The sequence below is a fragment of the Hakea prostrata genome, chromosome 11 (assembly GCF_041222555.1).
Source record: "Hakea prostrata isolate BN-2017 chromosome 11, UWA_Hpros_2, whole genome shotgun sequence".
Classification (NCBI taxonomy): domain Eukaryota; kingdom Viridiplantae; phylum Streptophyta; class Magnoliopsida; order Proteales; family Proteaceae; genus Hakea; species Hakea prostrata.
In genome coordinates, this window is record NC_142610.1 from 12,166,924 (window position 1) to 12,180,412 (window position 13,489).

The 13,489-nt window shown below is 40.9% G+C and overlaps 1 protein-coding gene across 1 annotated transcript in view; it reads right to left on the reverse strand.

Annotated features, from left to right (window-relative positions):
- LOC149000152 (disease resistance protein RPV1-like) overlaps positions 1 to 10,339 on the reverse strand; it is a 33,379-nt gene extending 23,040 nt beyond the window's left edge. Inside the window, exon 1 of the mRNA XM_089139131.1 lies at positions 9,698 to 10,339. Coding sequence (XP_088995257.1) covers positions 9,698 to 10,281 — 584 coding nt within the window. The 5' untranslated portion in view covers positions 10,282 to 10,339. The remainder of the gene's footprint in view (positions 1 to 9,697) is intronic.
- Positions 10,340 to 13,489: the final 3,150 nt, after the last annotated feature.

Consider the following 13,489-nt stretch of genomic DNA (forward strand, 5'->3'; position numbering starts at 1 on the left):
CGGTAACCAACCCGTGAGAGGACATGAGAGCTTCCCGTTTACCATATGTGGATAACCAATAGGGTTGATGAGTCCGTAGTCCGAGTTGGTCGGTGCCATAGGATACGCTGACTCTAGTGTGAAGGATACTGGAAAGGATCGTCAGGGACGAGGAATGGACGTATCTGGAACTGAGTTGATATAACTGACTAGATGACTTGCATTGGGCTAGGCTTTTCCCTGACATGCGCCGGTACTTATGCCAAATGGTTGTGAGAGAGTGTGTTGACTAAATCCCCTACCATGGTTTGATGAGGACTTTACCCAATTACCCGGCAGACCCAAGATGCCTGGATGGCTGAGGGGGAGTGACTTGACCTACCCAAAGAAGTACGGTGCTATGACTTAAAGCATGTCTGCCATAGAGACCAGTATACATAGAGTTTAGATGCATACATACATTACTTGTTTCATATTGCATTGCATCTTGTTATGGTTTGCCACATGTTATCTATGATGTTATGCATCTTTCGAAACTCATTCCTTTTTTTGTACAATCTGTTGTTAGACTTCTCTACAGGTTCGGGATTTCTTTGACGGTACATATAAGGAAGCGCAAGGTGAAGAAGATGAAGACTGAAGGAGAAGAAGAGCTGACTAAAGATGTGGATTAGATTTCTTTTGTTTCTTCTAGACTTATATTTTACTTTACTTGTATTAGCTTAGAGCTTTATTTAGATTTCGATCTACCCTCTGCATGTGTTTGTAGGGTATATTTCCGCTATACTCTACAATTGTCTTTTGATTTGGTATCTTGTTATTCCGCACTCTGATATTCTCTAGTGATCCTTCTGAGATCCTTTCTTGACTTTTATTATAAATTACTTGAACATTATGATTTGTTCTTGCTTTTGATTTTGTTATTGTGCGAAATGGATATGATCGTTCCTAAACTTGATCTTTTGGGCTGTGGATCACACTCTCGGGTATGCCAGTTAGGGTACCGGCTGGGAGGATGTGACACTTACGGTGCAGAGGCAAGAGTCCCAGTGGAAATTCAAGTTGGGTCACTTCGGGAAAAAGAATTCAAAGAAGAAGCAAACATTGAAGGAATACAAACTAGTTTGGATCAGATAGATGAAATAAAGGACAAAGCCTAATTTTCGACTTGAAGAATATCAGCTGAGAATAGCAACATATTACAATGCCAAGGTTCGGAATGAACAATACTCCCATGGTGAACTTGTACTTTGTCGAACGGCCGCTTCATACCCAACCAATCAAGGGAAATTATTCCCTAATTGGGAGGGACCATACATAGTCATACGGCAAGTTGCCCCGGAGCGTATCATTTACAAGATCCGGAGACGAACGACAGGATCCCTCCATCATGGAATTCAAACAACCTCTGAAAATACTATGAATGAGCATAGTAACCACGATAGTCACAGATACTTCAAATTTTGTTTACCTCAATTTTGGTATTTACTTCAATTTTGATTTTTTAGCATGTAATGGCTAGGGGAGATTTATAACACCAGTACTTCAATTTTACTTCATCAAATAAATGAAAACAATCATATTACTCGCCACACGATCTAACGTCAACATTGGCTGACCATACAGAAAAGACCTAAGATTCATAGGCAGAAAAGACCTAAGTTACTTAGGCAAGAAAGACCTAAGTTACTTAGGCAAAAAAAGACCTAAGATTCTTAGGCAGAAAGACCTAAGCTACTTAGGCAAGAAAGACCTAAGTTACTTAGGCAAGAAAGACCTAGGCAGAAAAGACCTAAGATAATTAGGTAGAAAGACCTAAGATACTTAGGCAAAAATGACCTAAGATACTTAGGCGGAAAAGATCTAAAAAACATAGGCAAAAAGACCTAAAATACTTAGGCAGAAAGACCTAAGATACTTAAGAAGAAAAGACCTACAATTCTTAGGCAGAAAAGACCTAAGATTCTTAGGTGAAAAGGACCTAAGAATCTTAGGCAGAAAGGACCTAAGATTCTTAGGAAGAAAAGACCTAAGAATCTTAGGCAGAAAAGACCTAAGAATCTTAGGTGGAAAAGACCTAAGAATCTTAGGCAAAAAAGACCTAAGATTCTTAGGCGAAAAAGACCTAAAATTCATTAGGCATGAAAACTTCAAAGATTTTTTCATCATACACAAGTTATCATGCCTGTGAGGTAGTGGGTTATAACCAAGCAATTGTTGACGAACAACTACTTGGCCTTATGACCGAACAAACCCTTACCGAACAACATGGCTTAAATGGTGAACAAAATACTCAGCACTAACAAACATTAAAAAATACTTCACATATTCGGTGTCAACAAAGACAAAGGTCGGACTCCCTACAAAACCGACCAGCATACATAAATTATGCAATGCCGATCAAGTATACTCCATTATTTTTATGATCCCAATCAACATATGACTGAACATCCGTTTACCAAACAGCTTACCTAACAACTTTGTAGTTTGTACAGTAGAATGCCACTAACGATGAATATACATTACTTCAATATACTGAACAAAGGTACTGACATAGAAAAGAAGATAAATATGAAATATCATTGTTTCAAGACTGCCACAGGCAGTAAAAAGTTTAAGGATTGATGGTCAATAACTCAAAAAGATGATTATTCAGTTGCCACATCAACTGAAGATTTCTGGCCGGCTACATCAGTGTTCGTTGAAGGGCCGGCTGGGTCTTCCTCCTCAGGGGCCCGCTCCCAGTCGGAGTCAAGAAAATCCTAAACGTCCACCTCCTTGGGCAAGCCAAAAGCCTTCTTACCACTGCCCAGGATGGCCTAGGGATCTTGAGATCATCATAAATGCTCGGATCAATATACTTCTCTAGCTTCTGTAGATCAAGTCCCTGGAACTCCCCGATAATACTAGAAAAGGCAGCGCGCCGACCATACCTAAATCCAGGGGCAGCAACCTTTGACACCAATTGTTGACACCCCTTTGTTTGGACCCACCTTCGAATTACTTCATGACGCAACTCAAGGGAAAGATCTTCAAACGTGGTAGGAGAAGCTTGAGCAAGTTGATCGGTCAAATCCTTAATGAAATGATCTTTCTCAAGCTTTTCTTGCTCGGAGGATGCAAGAGCTACATATTTACTTTCCAAAGTATTCTTAAGCTCGACGACCTCTAACTTAAGGGCGGATAAATGGTCTTCGGCAAACTTCGCTCGTGCATCCGACAAAGCTTTCTCCTCCTGCATCAAAGTCTTTTCCCCGACCAGCTTCTCTAGTTGGGCACTCATATCCTTAACTTTCCCTTCAAGCATGTGGATGGCAGACATATCTCTTCAAGCAACTTCTATATTTCCTGCCCAGGCTTGAGTTAAAGCACAAACCAACCTGGCAAGAGAAAAGTTATTCAAAACATATAAATGAGAACAATAGAGAAAGCTACTCAGGAGAAAAGAATGCTTGCCTGGTCATCACATCTTGTGTTCGGGAAGAACCAATATCTCTCAAAAACTTATGGTCGGAAGGAAGAACAACTCCCGGCAACCGCTCCTTGGCAACTTCAGTCCCATCTTTGTGATTGTTTAGAACAAAGGAGTCAGAATTAAGAGACCATCTGGGGAGAAGAGTGGCTGATTGAACAGTTGGTCGGGATTCAATGGAAGGATCCAATGGAGAGCTGGGAAGAACATTCACATCTTCTCTCGTTTTGGCCATGAAGGACATGGGAGCTTTCTTTTTGGCCGCCCGAGGAGGAAGATCGGCGGTGCTTTCTGGCCTCTTAGAAACCAAGGAGGATTCCAACGTCTGCTTATCTTTGGCCTAGAGAATTCGATCAGGCTTGGTCGGCACCCTTTCTTTAGCCTCTTCAGCTTCCTCCTCAGCAGCTCGTTCACAAGCCTCGGGATTAAGTTTCACTAAAACCAATATACGTTGTTAGTCCCGACCAAAGTTACATCAAGGAAATAATATGCACAATACAAGGTATAACTCACCGGGAAGGAACCCCCAATGGCGCAACACATTAGGGTATTCCTATTCTTAGAAGGAAGCCAAAGAATCCGCTGCCTGGCACGCTCCTTGGCCTCAGTCAAAATAGGAAAATCATTTGATCCTTCAGCTGGACCACGAACCCAATACACGGGAAAAGTAAGTTCGGTAGGTGGCCAGACAAAGAAGTATTTGGGTCACCATCCTCTTGTATTGGACGGAAGGGTACCAATTCCGACGAAGTTTCCTTCCCAACCACATTGGGAAGATGTCTCTTTAGACAAATAAAACCATCCATTCTATTCTTGCTTCTTTGTCATAAAAAAGTGAAGAAACAAAGGAAGGGATGGTCGGACCTTAACATGTTTACCCTGGCAAAAACCCCAAAAGCATATGACATTCCGCCAACTATTGGGTACGAACATTCTTGAACACATATGGAAGTGAAGCATAATTTCCCGAAACAAGGGATGGACGGGAAGACGGGAGCCACTCTTGAGTGCATCTTCATAAAGAGCGAATTCCCCGGGCCAAGGAGAATTGGCCCTTTCTTCAGTGATTGGTACTCGGAGAGCATAGTCAGAAGGAATCTCATATTTTTGCCTAAGGTAATCTAGTCGTTCTTCACTCATTTGGGAAGGAAGGAAGTCTGGACCAATGGAGTATGGATCATAGTTTATATGATTGGGCGTTAAATCTTTCACTTGCTCAAGCTTATATTCCTCGAGAGAAATGCTATCTTTCCACTTTTTACGATCAGCTTTGAAACGAGCTCGGGCGCTAAGGGAAACAGTTCTAGGTCAAGTGTGAAACCCAGCCCTAACCTTGACCCGGAAACCCTGTTGTTTGTAGGTCTAGCAACCCGAAGTAAGGCAAAAAGTCAGCTTTGGGCCATTTCAATAGGAGACTTGGTGACTGGATTGAAATCCTTGAGTGTTGATGTCAGTGTTCCATTTATGGAAACTGCACCTTGTTGAAGATCGGATTAGTTGATGGACTTGGAGTGCTCTTTGTATTGGTTCGAAGGCATTTCTACCTACTAGGTATGTCACTTTAGGTGTGTGCAAAACCCCTTGATGTTTGAACTTGATCTGAGCCTTCAATTCCCTGTTTTGAAGTTGTTGTTCTGATTGGTCGACTCATTGGTCGACTAGACCAGTCGACCAATCAATCGACCAATTGATTCTGTTTTTGAAAATTAGGTCGTGGCCACTCTATTTAAGTCTAATCTCGGGAATATTCTGCCTCATCTGCCTCCTAAGCCTCTGGAACGAGTTAGAACTACATTCTAATCAATTCCCTTGCATCCTTGGTTGATATCTCGCAAGAACTCAAGTGATCTTCATCCTCCTGCATCAAAGGTATGTTTATGATCTCTTTTCTTTTCTATCTTTGATTTTCTTTTCTTCAACCTTGTTCTTGATTGAGATCAGGAAGGAGATGCTGCATTCTTGCAACCATCTATTCCATGATCTCATTTCGATTCCTTGAGATCTATGATCATCGTCATGATCTCAACCCTAACCAGTTAAATTCTTGAAACCCTAGCCAATTATTTCTTGAAACCCTAACCCTTGTATGATCTTTCTGGAAACCTTTCGGTAACCTCCCATGTGAGGGAAACCTCATGGGTAATATTTAGGTTGATCTAAATTTAATATTCTATAGTTTTTCTTGTTGTTATTGGCCAACAATGTACTTCCCTTTCCTCCTGTGATCTCAACCTTTTCATGGGAGCCAAAAAGGGTGAAACCCTAATTCTTGGATATATGTTAATTGACCCTGTTAATAGCCAATCAATGTGTTTTCTTACAAGAATTTTTTCTATCATCCTCTAATTCTTTATCCTTGATCATACTGTGTTTTCTTCATGATCCATGATTTAACCTAATTAGGTTAACCTTTTGGTTCCTAAGTTGTAACTTGGAAACTTGGTTTGGGTGGTGGTTTGATGTCCTCTATATACTAGGATGCTATGGGTGGTGGTTTGATGTCCTCTATATACTAGGATGCTACCATTATAGTTTCCCCCTTATTGTGTACCCTTTTGAACCACCAAATTCGGATTCTTATTCTAAAAATTCTGATTCTTGAAGGCCATTGTCTCTATTGGTCGACTCATTGGTCGATGGGGCAGGTAGACCAATCAATCGACCAATGAGTATAGCAACCTCATTCTTGGTCTGTTTTGATTGATTTGATATCTTTCCTTCTATGTATCTTTCCTAACATATTGTATACACTTGTTTAAGACTTTCTTCTCAGGTTTAGTCAAGGTCTTAATTGATTCCCTAAGTTCCTTTACGAGTTAGAAGGTAAGGACTGTTATTCTGTAATTACATAGATCGCATACTCTCTGGTTTCTACCTTATGAAACTATGAGTTTACCTACTGTTGTTATACTTTATATTTCGGATTTACTACTATGAGAACAGTAGCACTTGTTTATGTTTTCCTTTTATCATTTAAGCTTATGTGAATTGCTTATTACTATGTTGCTTAACGATTAGATCATGATTGTATACTCTCTTGTATATGATGAACTGTTGATTGTGTATGTCATGTTTGATCTGAGATTTTATCTGATTAGGTATGATTTGGGATCGAGAGGTGTCCTTTTGACACTTCTGTCTTTGGACATTATCGGAAATAGTATGGGATGTTTTCGGGGTTGTCCATCGACGCTTTCCCGAATTATTGATTTTCATACCTAGGGCTGTCTAGTAGTGTTTGACCAAGATGTCCCTGTTCTATCAGACCCAAATCGGAAGGGTATTGAGACCGAACGACCCGTGGCAGCAATGGGGATTCACGGGCGCTCAAGACCGGTAACCAACCCGTGAGAGGACGGGAATCACATTGTGGGGGCCATGTATTGAAGGGTTGCATATGGTTAGACTTGGGCTCATGGGCGCTCGAGACCGGTGAGTTATATCCGTGAGAGGACATGATAGCTTCCCGTTTACCATATGTGGATAACCAATAGGGTTGATGAGTCCGTATTTGAGAGAGTCGGATATGCTGACTCTAGTGGAAAGGATACCGGAAAGGATCCCGTGAGGGGAGGAATGGAAGTATCTGGACCTGAGTTGATGTAACTGAGTAGATGACTTGCATTGGGCTAGGCTTTACCCTAACATGCGCCAGTACTTATACCAAATGATTATGTGAGAGAGTGTTGACTTAACCCGCAGCCATGGAATGTCCAAAAGGGATGACGGACCCACTACCAACACGAGCCGTACGTGTGACCTACCCAAAGAAGTATGGTGCTATGACTTAAAGCATGTCTGCCAATAGAGACCAGCATACATAGAGTTTAGATGCATACATACATTATCTTTTTCATACTGCATTGCATCTTGTTATGTTTTGCCACATGTTATTTATGTTGTTATGGATTAACTACCTTACTGAGTTTCTTTGAAACTCATTCCTTTTTGTACATTGTTTTGTTAGACTATTCTATAGGTACTGACTACTATGAAGAACCATACACTTAAGCGCAAGCCGATGAAGCGTACTACACGCAAGGTGTTGGCGACAATCAAGATTACTCTGATGATCCCTCAGTTGATCAAGTTTCGTACCACGATTAAAGGCAACGTGGAATTAGAACATCTCAGCTGGATTGATGAAGTCCACTATTTTGAAGATGTCATCTATAGGATAGAAGACTCCTATGTCTAGTTTATCTTTCTTAGTTCCTTTGATTTTAGTTGTTATTCCTTTTAGACTTACATACTATGTTCCGCTGTATTTGTGGAGTGAGTTTCCGCCTCACTCTACTTCTTTTGATATCTTCTGATATCTGGTATCATTTTTTGCACTCTGATTATATTGTTTATTCATTTCTTGACTTTAATCTTTTGTTTATAATATTTAATCCTTGATTATTCTCTGTTTATGATTATGTTATTGTATATGTGGGAAGATGATTTCCTCGATACTTGATCTTCGGGGCTGTGGATCACACTCTCGGGTATGCCAGTTAGGGTACCGGCTGGGAGGATGTGACATCAAGACTCTATATCAAGTTCCTTACCATCATTACCAGAGGGTTCTCTACCAGGACGATTTTCAAAAGGTTCGTCGGACCGTTCAGTGGTGCTATGACCAGGAATTTTTGTTTGTTCGGTTTCTGAATCAACTATAGAAGATGAACCAAAGATTTATTTGCCTAAGTCTATTTAGGTCTTTCAGCAGTAGAGGTTTTCTTCAAAATAACCATGGTCCTCTAAAGGCAAGGTTTGCTGTAGAAATAAAGAAGGAAACACAGAAGAACAAAGCAAAAACAGAGAAGTTCATAAGGGTTTGAGAAAAGAAGTCATGCTACTCACCCTACAAAAATTACATAAAGAAAAAGGAAGAAATAGAAGGAACTTACTGGTTCAAGCTGGTTGAAGAACACAAAGCCAAACAACAGTTCACGTAAGTTAGATGAAGAAGACGAAGCCAAACAACAGCAAACTTTTGGAAGCAAGAAGCTGCAATTTTTTACTTTCAGAGTTGCAGAAACAAGGTGAGAAAGAAATGAACGACGACTTATATATAAAAAGAAAAAGATTCCTATCCAAAGAAGCTAAGCCCACATACAACGAACGATGATGATTGAATTCCCCAAAGATGCTAATCCAACAGTCTTAACGACTAACATGTGAATGGTGGAAGATGAAGAGTTTTTCGACATAATGATGGTTATTTAATGAGACATGACGGTTGTGACACGTGTCAAGCCTCTAGTGAACTTTGTAAGACGTGCATTGAAAAACGTGCGCTAATGATGGCTACCCGTAAGTACGACATTACATTTTTCAAGAAAGAGATAATGGTCAGCCCTACCAAGTATACAATGACTGGGAATCATATAATCCCTTGGGTCGAACACATAGCTCACGGCCCCAATGGACTGGGGGGCTTATGTTAATGAGGTATTTCATTCTATATATTCCAGTCTAAACTTGTGATTGTACGGTCCGACCAATCGTTCTATGTAACATGGTTTGACTATACAGTCTATGGTAGGGTCGACCACTGCGTCAAGAGAGCCCGGTCAGGGCAAACTTCTACCACCTGACAACTACCTAGAAGGATAAGTCAGGTAAATAGCTCTTCCTAGAGTTACTTTCCTAACGTAACTCTTCTCAGAGTTATGTTTAAAGTCTAACTCTGATATCTAAAGCTATATAAGCACATCAAGCAGGCTTTATGTAATAAGTATTCATACTTTGTGTGATTAGTTACTTAATTTCTCTGTTGAGTAGTCGTGATCATATCTCATTGGTACTAACTTGCTCATTGAAGATGTACCTCGACCACCCAAGGTCGAGCACGTGTTTTGCAGGAACGTGACAGGGAAGGACGAGCAGGATTCCGTATCAACAGGAAGTTTTACTCTGATTCACCCGTTTATTCATGAACAATGGAACTAACATAAGCTCTGCTGGGCAAAGGTATTCACGGACGTCAAGAAAGCACTTGAAGACAAAAGAACACACATGTGAGGACTGCACAAAGGGTGATATGGTCATGTTAAAATTCTTTAACAGTTATAACTAACGGGATTAAGGGTGGAGGGGGTATTTGCAAGGTTTTGATTTTAGAGGGGGTGTGTTTTGTTTCCCATGAAAATGGAGGGGGCTCATACAAAAAACTCAAAATTAAAATAAGAAACTACGTCCAAAATATACCTTAAATATTATGGAACCAATGAAATAGAAGTGTTATGTTGGACTTACATGCCCTCCTTCAAATGCCATCCAACCAGCTCTCCGACCTCTTTTACAGCTTTTTTCCATTGCTCTATGACCTTCTCTTCTTTATTATTCTGGTGTTTCTCAAAGACTTCAACATCTGTTTCTACTAAATGCTTCTGGTATTCATTGAGGCACAAACTGTATTCCGTAGGGGCGTTCACATTGAATTCTTCCTCGTTTCTTTTTCTTGTTTTTGGTAAGAATTCTTCCTCGTTTCGTACATCCCTTGGTTCAATTTTGTAGAAAATGGGGAAGATGACCTGATTCTTTGTCTTCTTGCATTTGAATATCTCAACCAATTCATTGAGACACCACTTGGTAGAAGTATAATGCTTTGAAAAGATGGGAATGGAGATTTTTGACTCTTGGATTGCAGTGATTAACTCAAGACTAATATTGTCTCCCTTGGGGAGTTCATCCTCATCCCTGTATGTTCGAATTCCAGCTCCAATCAAAGCATGATAGAGGTGATCGGCGAAACTAGTACGAACATCTTTACCACAAAAGCTCAAGAAAACATCAAAACGCCAACCTTGAGACGACGAGGAAGAAGAGGAGGATGCCATTCTTATAAATTGCCTGAAAATCGATCGACCGATCCTTTGAAATGTGAATGGTGGATATTGATAACGTATTTCACCTCTTTAAATTTCTGAAGTCAAGTCCGTCTTCTTTTATTTTGGTAATAAAGTCAAGTCGGTTTTGGATTACTAACAAGTGGCTCATTTTATATTCTAATAAAGAAGATTAAAAATTTTAAAATAATCAAAAGAAAGAGTAAAGGAAAACCAAAGTAACATGCAAATTGGCAAAGGGACGTCAACAAACGACAAAATCATTACAGCTGTTGTCTTTTTAACCTTTGAAGAAACAAAACAGAAATTGCATTAAAACTTTCCAACAAAAACGAAAAGAGGAAATTACATAGGCCTCCTTCGTTTCCATTTACGCTATGGAATGTCCCTCACAACCAGAAAACCTCACAAACACCCTTCCTCAAACGGTTTACATTTATAATCATTAAAAATCGAATGACTATTTTTGTATATGACGATATTACCCCTTAAAGAAGTAGAATAACTCTTATAATCCCTTAAGTTTCATTGTATGATCTCGTATCGACTCAAATTATTATACCTCTTTTCATGTTGGCCAATGCTAATTGATTATATTTATTGTACTTTTTCTCATGGTTTTAATTTTAAATAAGTTCACTTTACATTGAAGGGTTTATTGAATAATGACTAACTGATACGAAGAAATTATGATCGAATCGGGTTCGTACCTGGTTTGACCCTTGACCCCGGTTGAGACAGAGGGAACCGACTCGCTCCCGAGCAAACCGGATCCAGAAGATGGCTTGCTGAAGAAGAAAACTGATTCAGCTACAAGCACGCCCTAATCCTACTTATGGATTAGGGTAATTACCCTAACGATGGCAGACTCGAATTGACGGCTGCAGCTAATCATTATCGAAGGGATAATCATCGCATAACCAAAAGAGTTATCTCAGGAGTCCTCTACTAGTCCAAACTAGTAGAAGTCTGTTACACAACGGATCTATCTGCTAAGATCCAACGACTACCCGAAGAAGGCTCAAGTGCATCCAACGAAGGAGATTCGAAGGTACACTCTATATAAACCTCACTACCATACGAGGTGAGAAAAAAGATCGAAAACACACAATCTGAGACTCAGGTTCAGATACATACTGATAGACTTAAACTATCAGCGCCCTGCAATCTAGATCACCTTTCCCAGTTCTTCATTACTTAGCTCTGTGCTTCTAGCAGAGCCGTTTGTGATTAAGTTCATCAACTGACTTAGCCTTCGGAGGTGGACTCCCGACCCCGCGGTCGGGCCACATCTGACGCTTTCGTTTTGCAAGTCATCACGAGGAGATCTAAGGGCTGAGCAGATTTTGGACGCATCATTTGGCGCCGTCTGTGGGAAAGACTTGAAAAGCCATGGTGACTAGATCAGCAGCCGCTGCACAGCGCAATTCCGGTGTTCACATCCCTGGAGCGAATAATCCAGATATTCCCCAGGGAAACCAAAATCCTATCGAGGTAGATGATGGTCAGAGAGGACGTAATCCTCCTGATACACTCCAAGATCAATTGGATCAGGTAAAGATTCAACTTTTGAACCTGATCAACGTGATTCGGGGAGACGTGCATTACCACGTGATCAAAGATTGGCTGAAGACCGGAATATCGGTCAGAATTTTCGTGAAGGAGATCGAGGACCTAGGAGGATTGATGATCAACCTAGGCGAGACGATCGGTTCGACAGACCGCAAGAGAGTACAATTGATTCAAATACAAGGTTGGGTACAGGGGTAAGAACTCACTCACCCACTGTCAGAAGAACTGTTCGTGATGATCGAGCAGTTTGCGACGAGCGGAATGCTCGGGAAGGACGGGCTGTTCGTGATGATCGAGTAGCACGGGATGATCGTGTTAATCGAGGTCGTGATCATATTGCTGAAGATCATCTGACCCAGATTGGTCAAGAATTGGCCAACATCAAGGAGAAATTAGGGCAGTTGGCTAAGGGAAGAATAACTGAGGATATTTACTCAGTCATTCGGAAGACTCCCTTTGCCGAGCCAATTGTGGGATATCAGTTTCCCCATAACTTCCGTTTGCCTACCTTTTCAACATTCGATGGCTCCGGAGATCCAACAGCTCACATCGGCTATTACCAACAGACCATGGCAGTTTCAGGTAATTCGATGAAATTTTATGCGGGGTTTTTGGTTCATCTCTAAGCGGAGCAGCACAAAAGTTGTTTTCGAACCTCCCCTCTGGAAGGATCGTAAACTTTGATGAATTGACGCGCAAATTCATAGGACGATTCCAGAGTGGAATACGGGTCAAGAAAACGGAAGAAACCTTGTTTACCGTCAGACAAGGAAAGAACGAATCAATCAGAGAGTTTCTGAAAAGATTCAACAAAGTAACGATGGAGATAGAAAATTTGGATGAGCAAGTAGCCAAAACTGCTCTATTCACGGGACTCACTAATCGAAAACTCTTGGAGTTATTACTACAGGATATGCCTGCGACTTATGCTGAGTTGGTACAGAGATGCCAGAAGCAGGCTGAAGTCATGGAGATTCTAGACACGCGCCAAGGAGATAATAAAGTCTCCAATAAGGAACAGAAGGCTCCTGAGCAGAAGCAGAAGCCAAAGAAAAATGTCCGTGATCGGGTTGGAAAATCTCAGGCTTGGCGCCAAAGGTCTCCCGGTAAAAGTGAGTACACTCCATTGAATGTTCCTCGGGCTGATATTTTAAATATAATCAAAAGAAAAAATATCTTGAAGTGGCCGCCTAAAATTCTTTTGAAACTCGGAGAGCAACAAGATCGAGAAAAGTATTGCCGATTCCACAAGGACTATGGTCATTATACAAATGACTGTCGTCATCTGAAAGCAGATATTGAAATATTAATATCTCAGAGACATTTGTCCAGTTTTGTTAGCAGAAGGAGGGAGGAGCCACGTGAGCCACGTGCGGCTGCTCCTAAAAGGGATCGTTCGGTTAGTTCGGAATGATCAAGGGAGGCCTCAAAGTCTAAGAAGGGCAAGGAGGTGATTGAAGCTACTCGGTCACCGATCCTTACCATCTTCGGGGGACCAGAGCCCTAATCACTCCAGAGTCTGAAAACAAAATCCAAATTTGTTGGAACCGGAGAGACGCATAAGCGAAAAAAGCTGAATGGTGAAGATTTTATCACCTTTAGCGAGGAGGACGAAAGAGATGTTTGT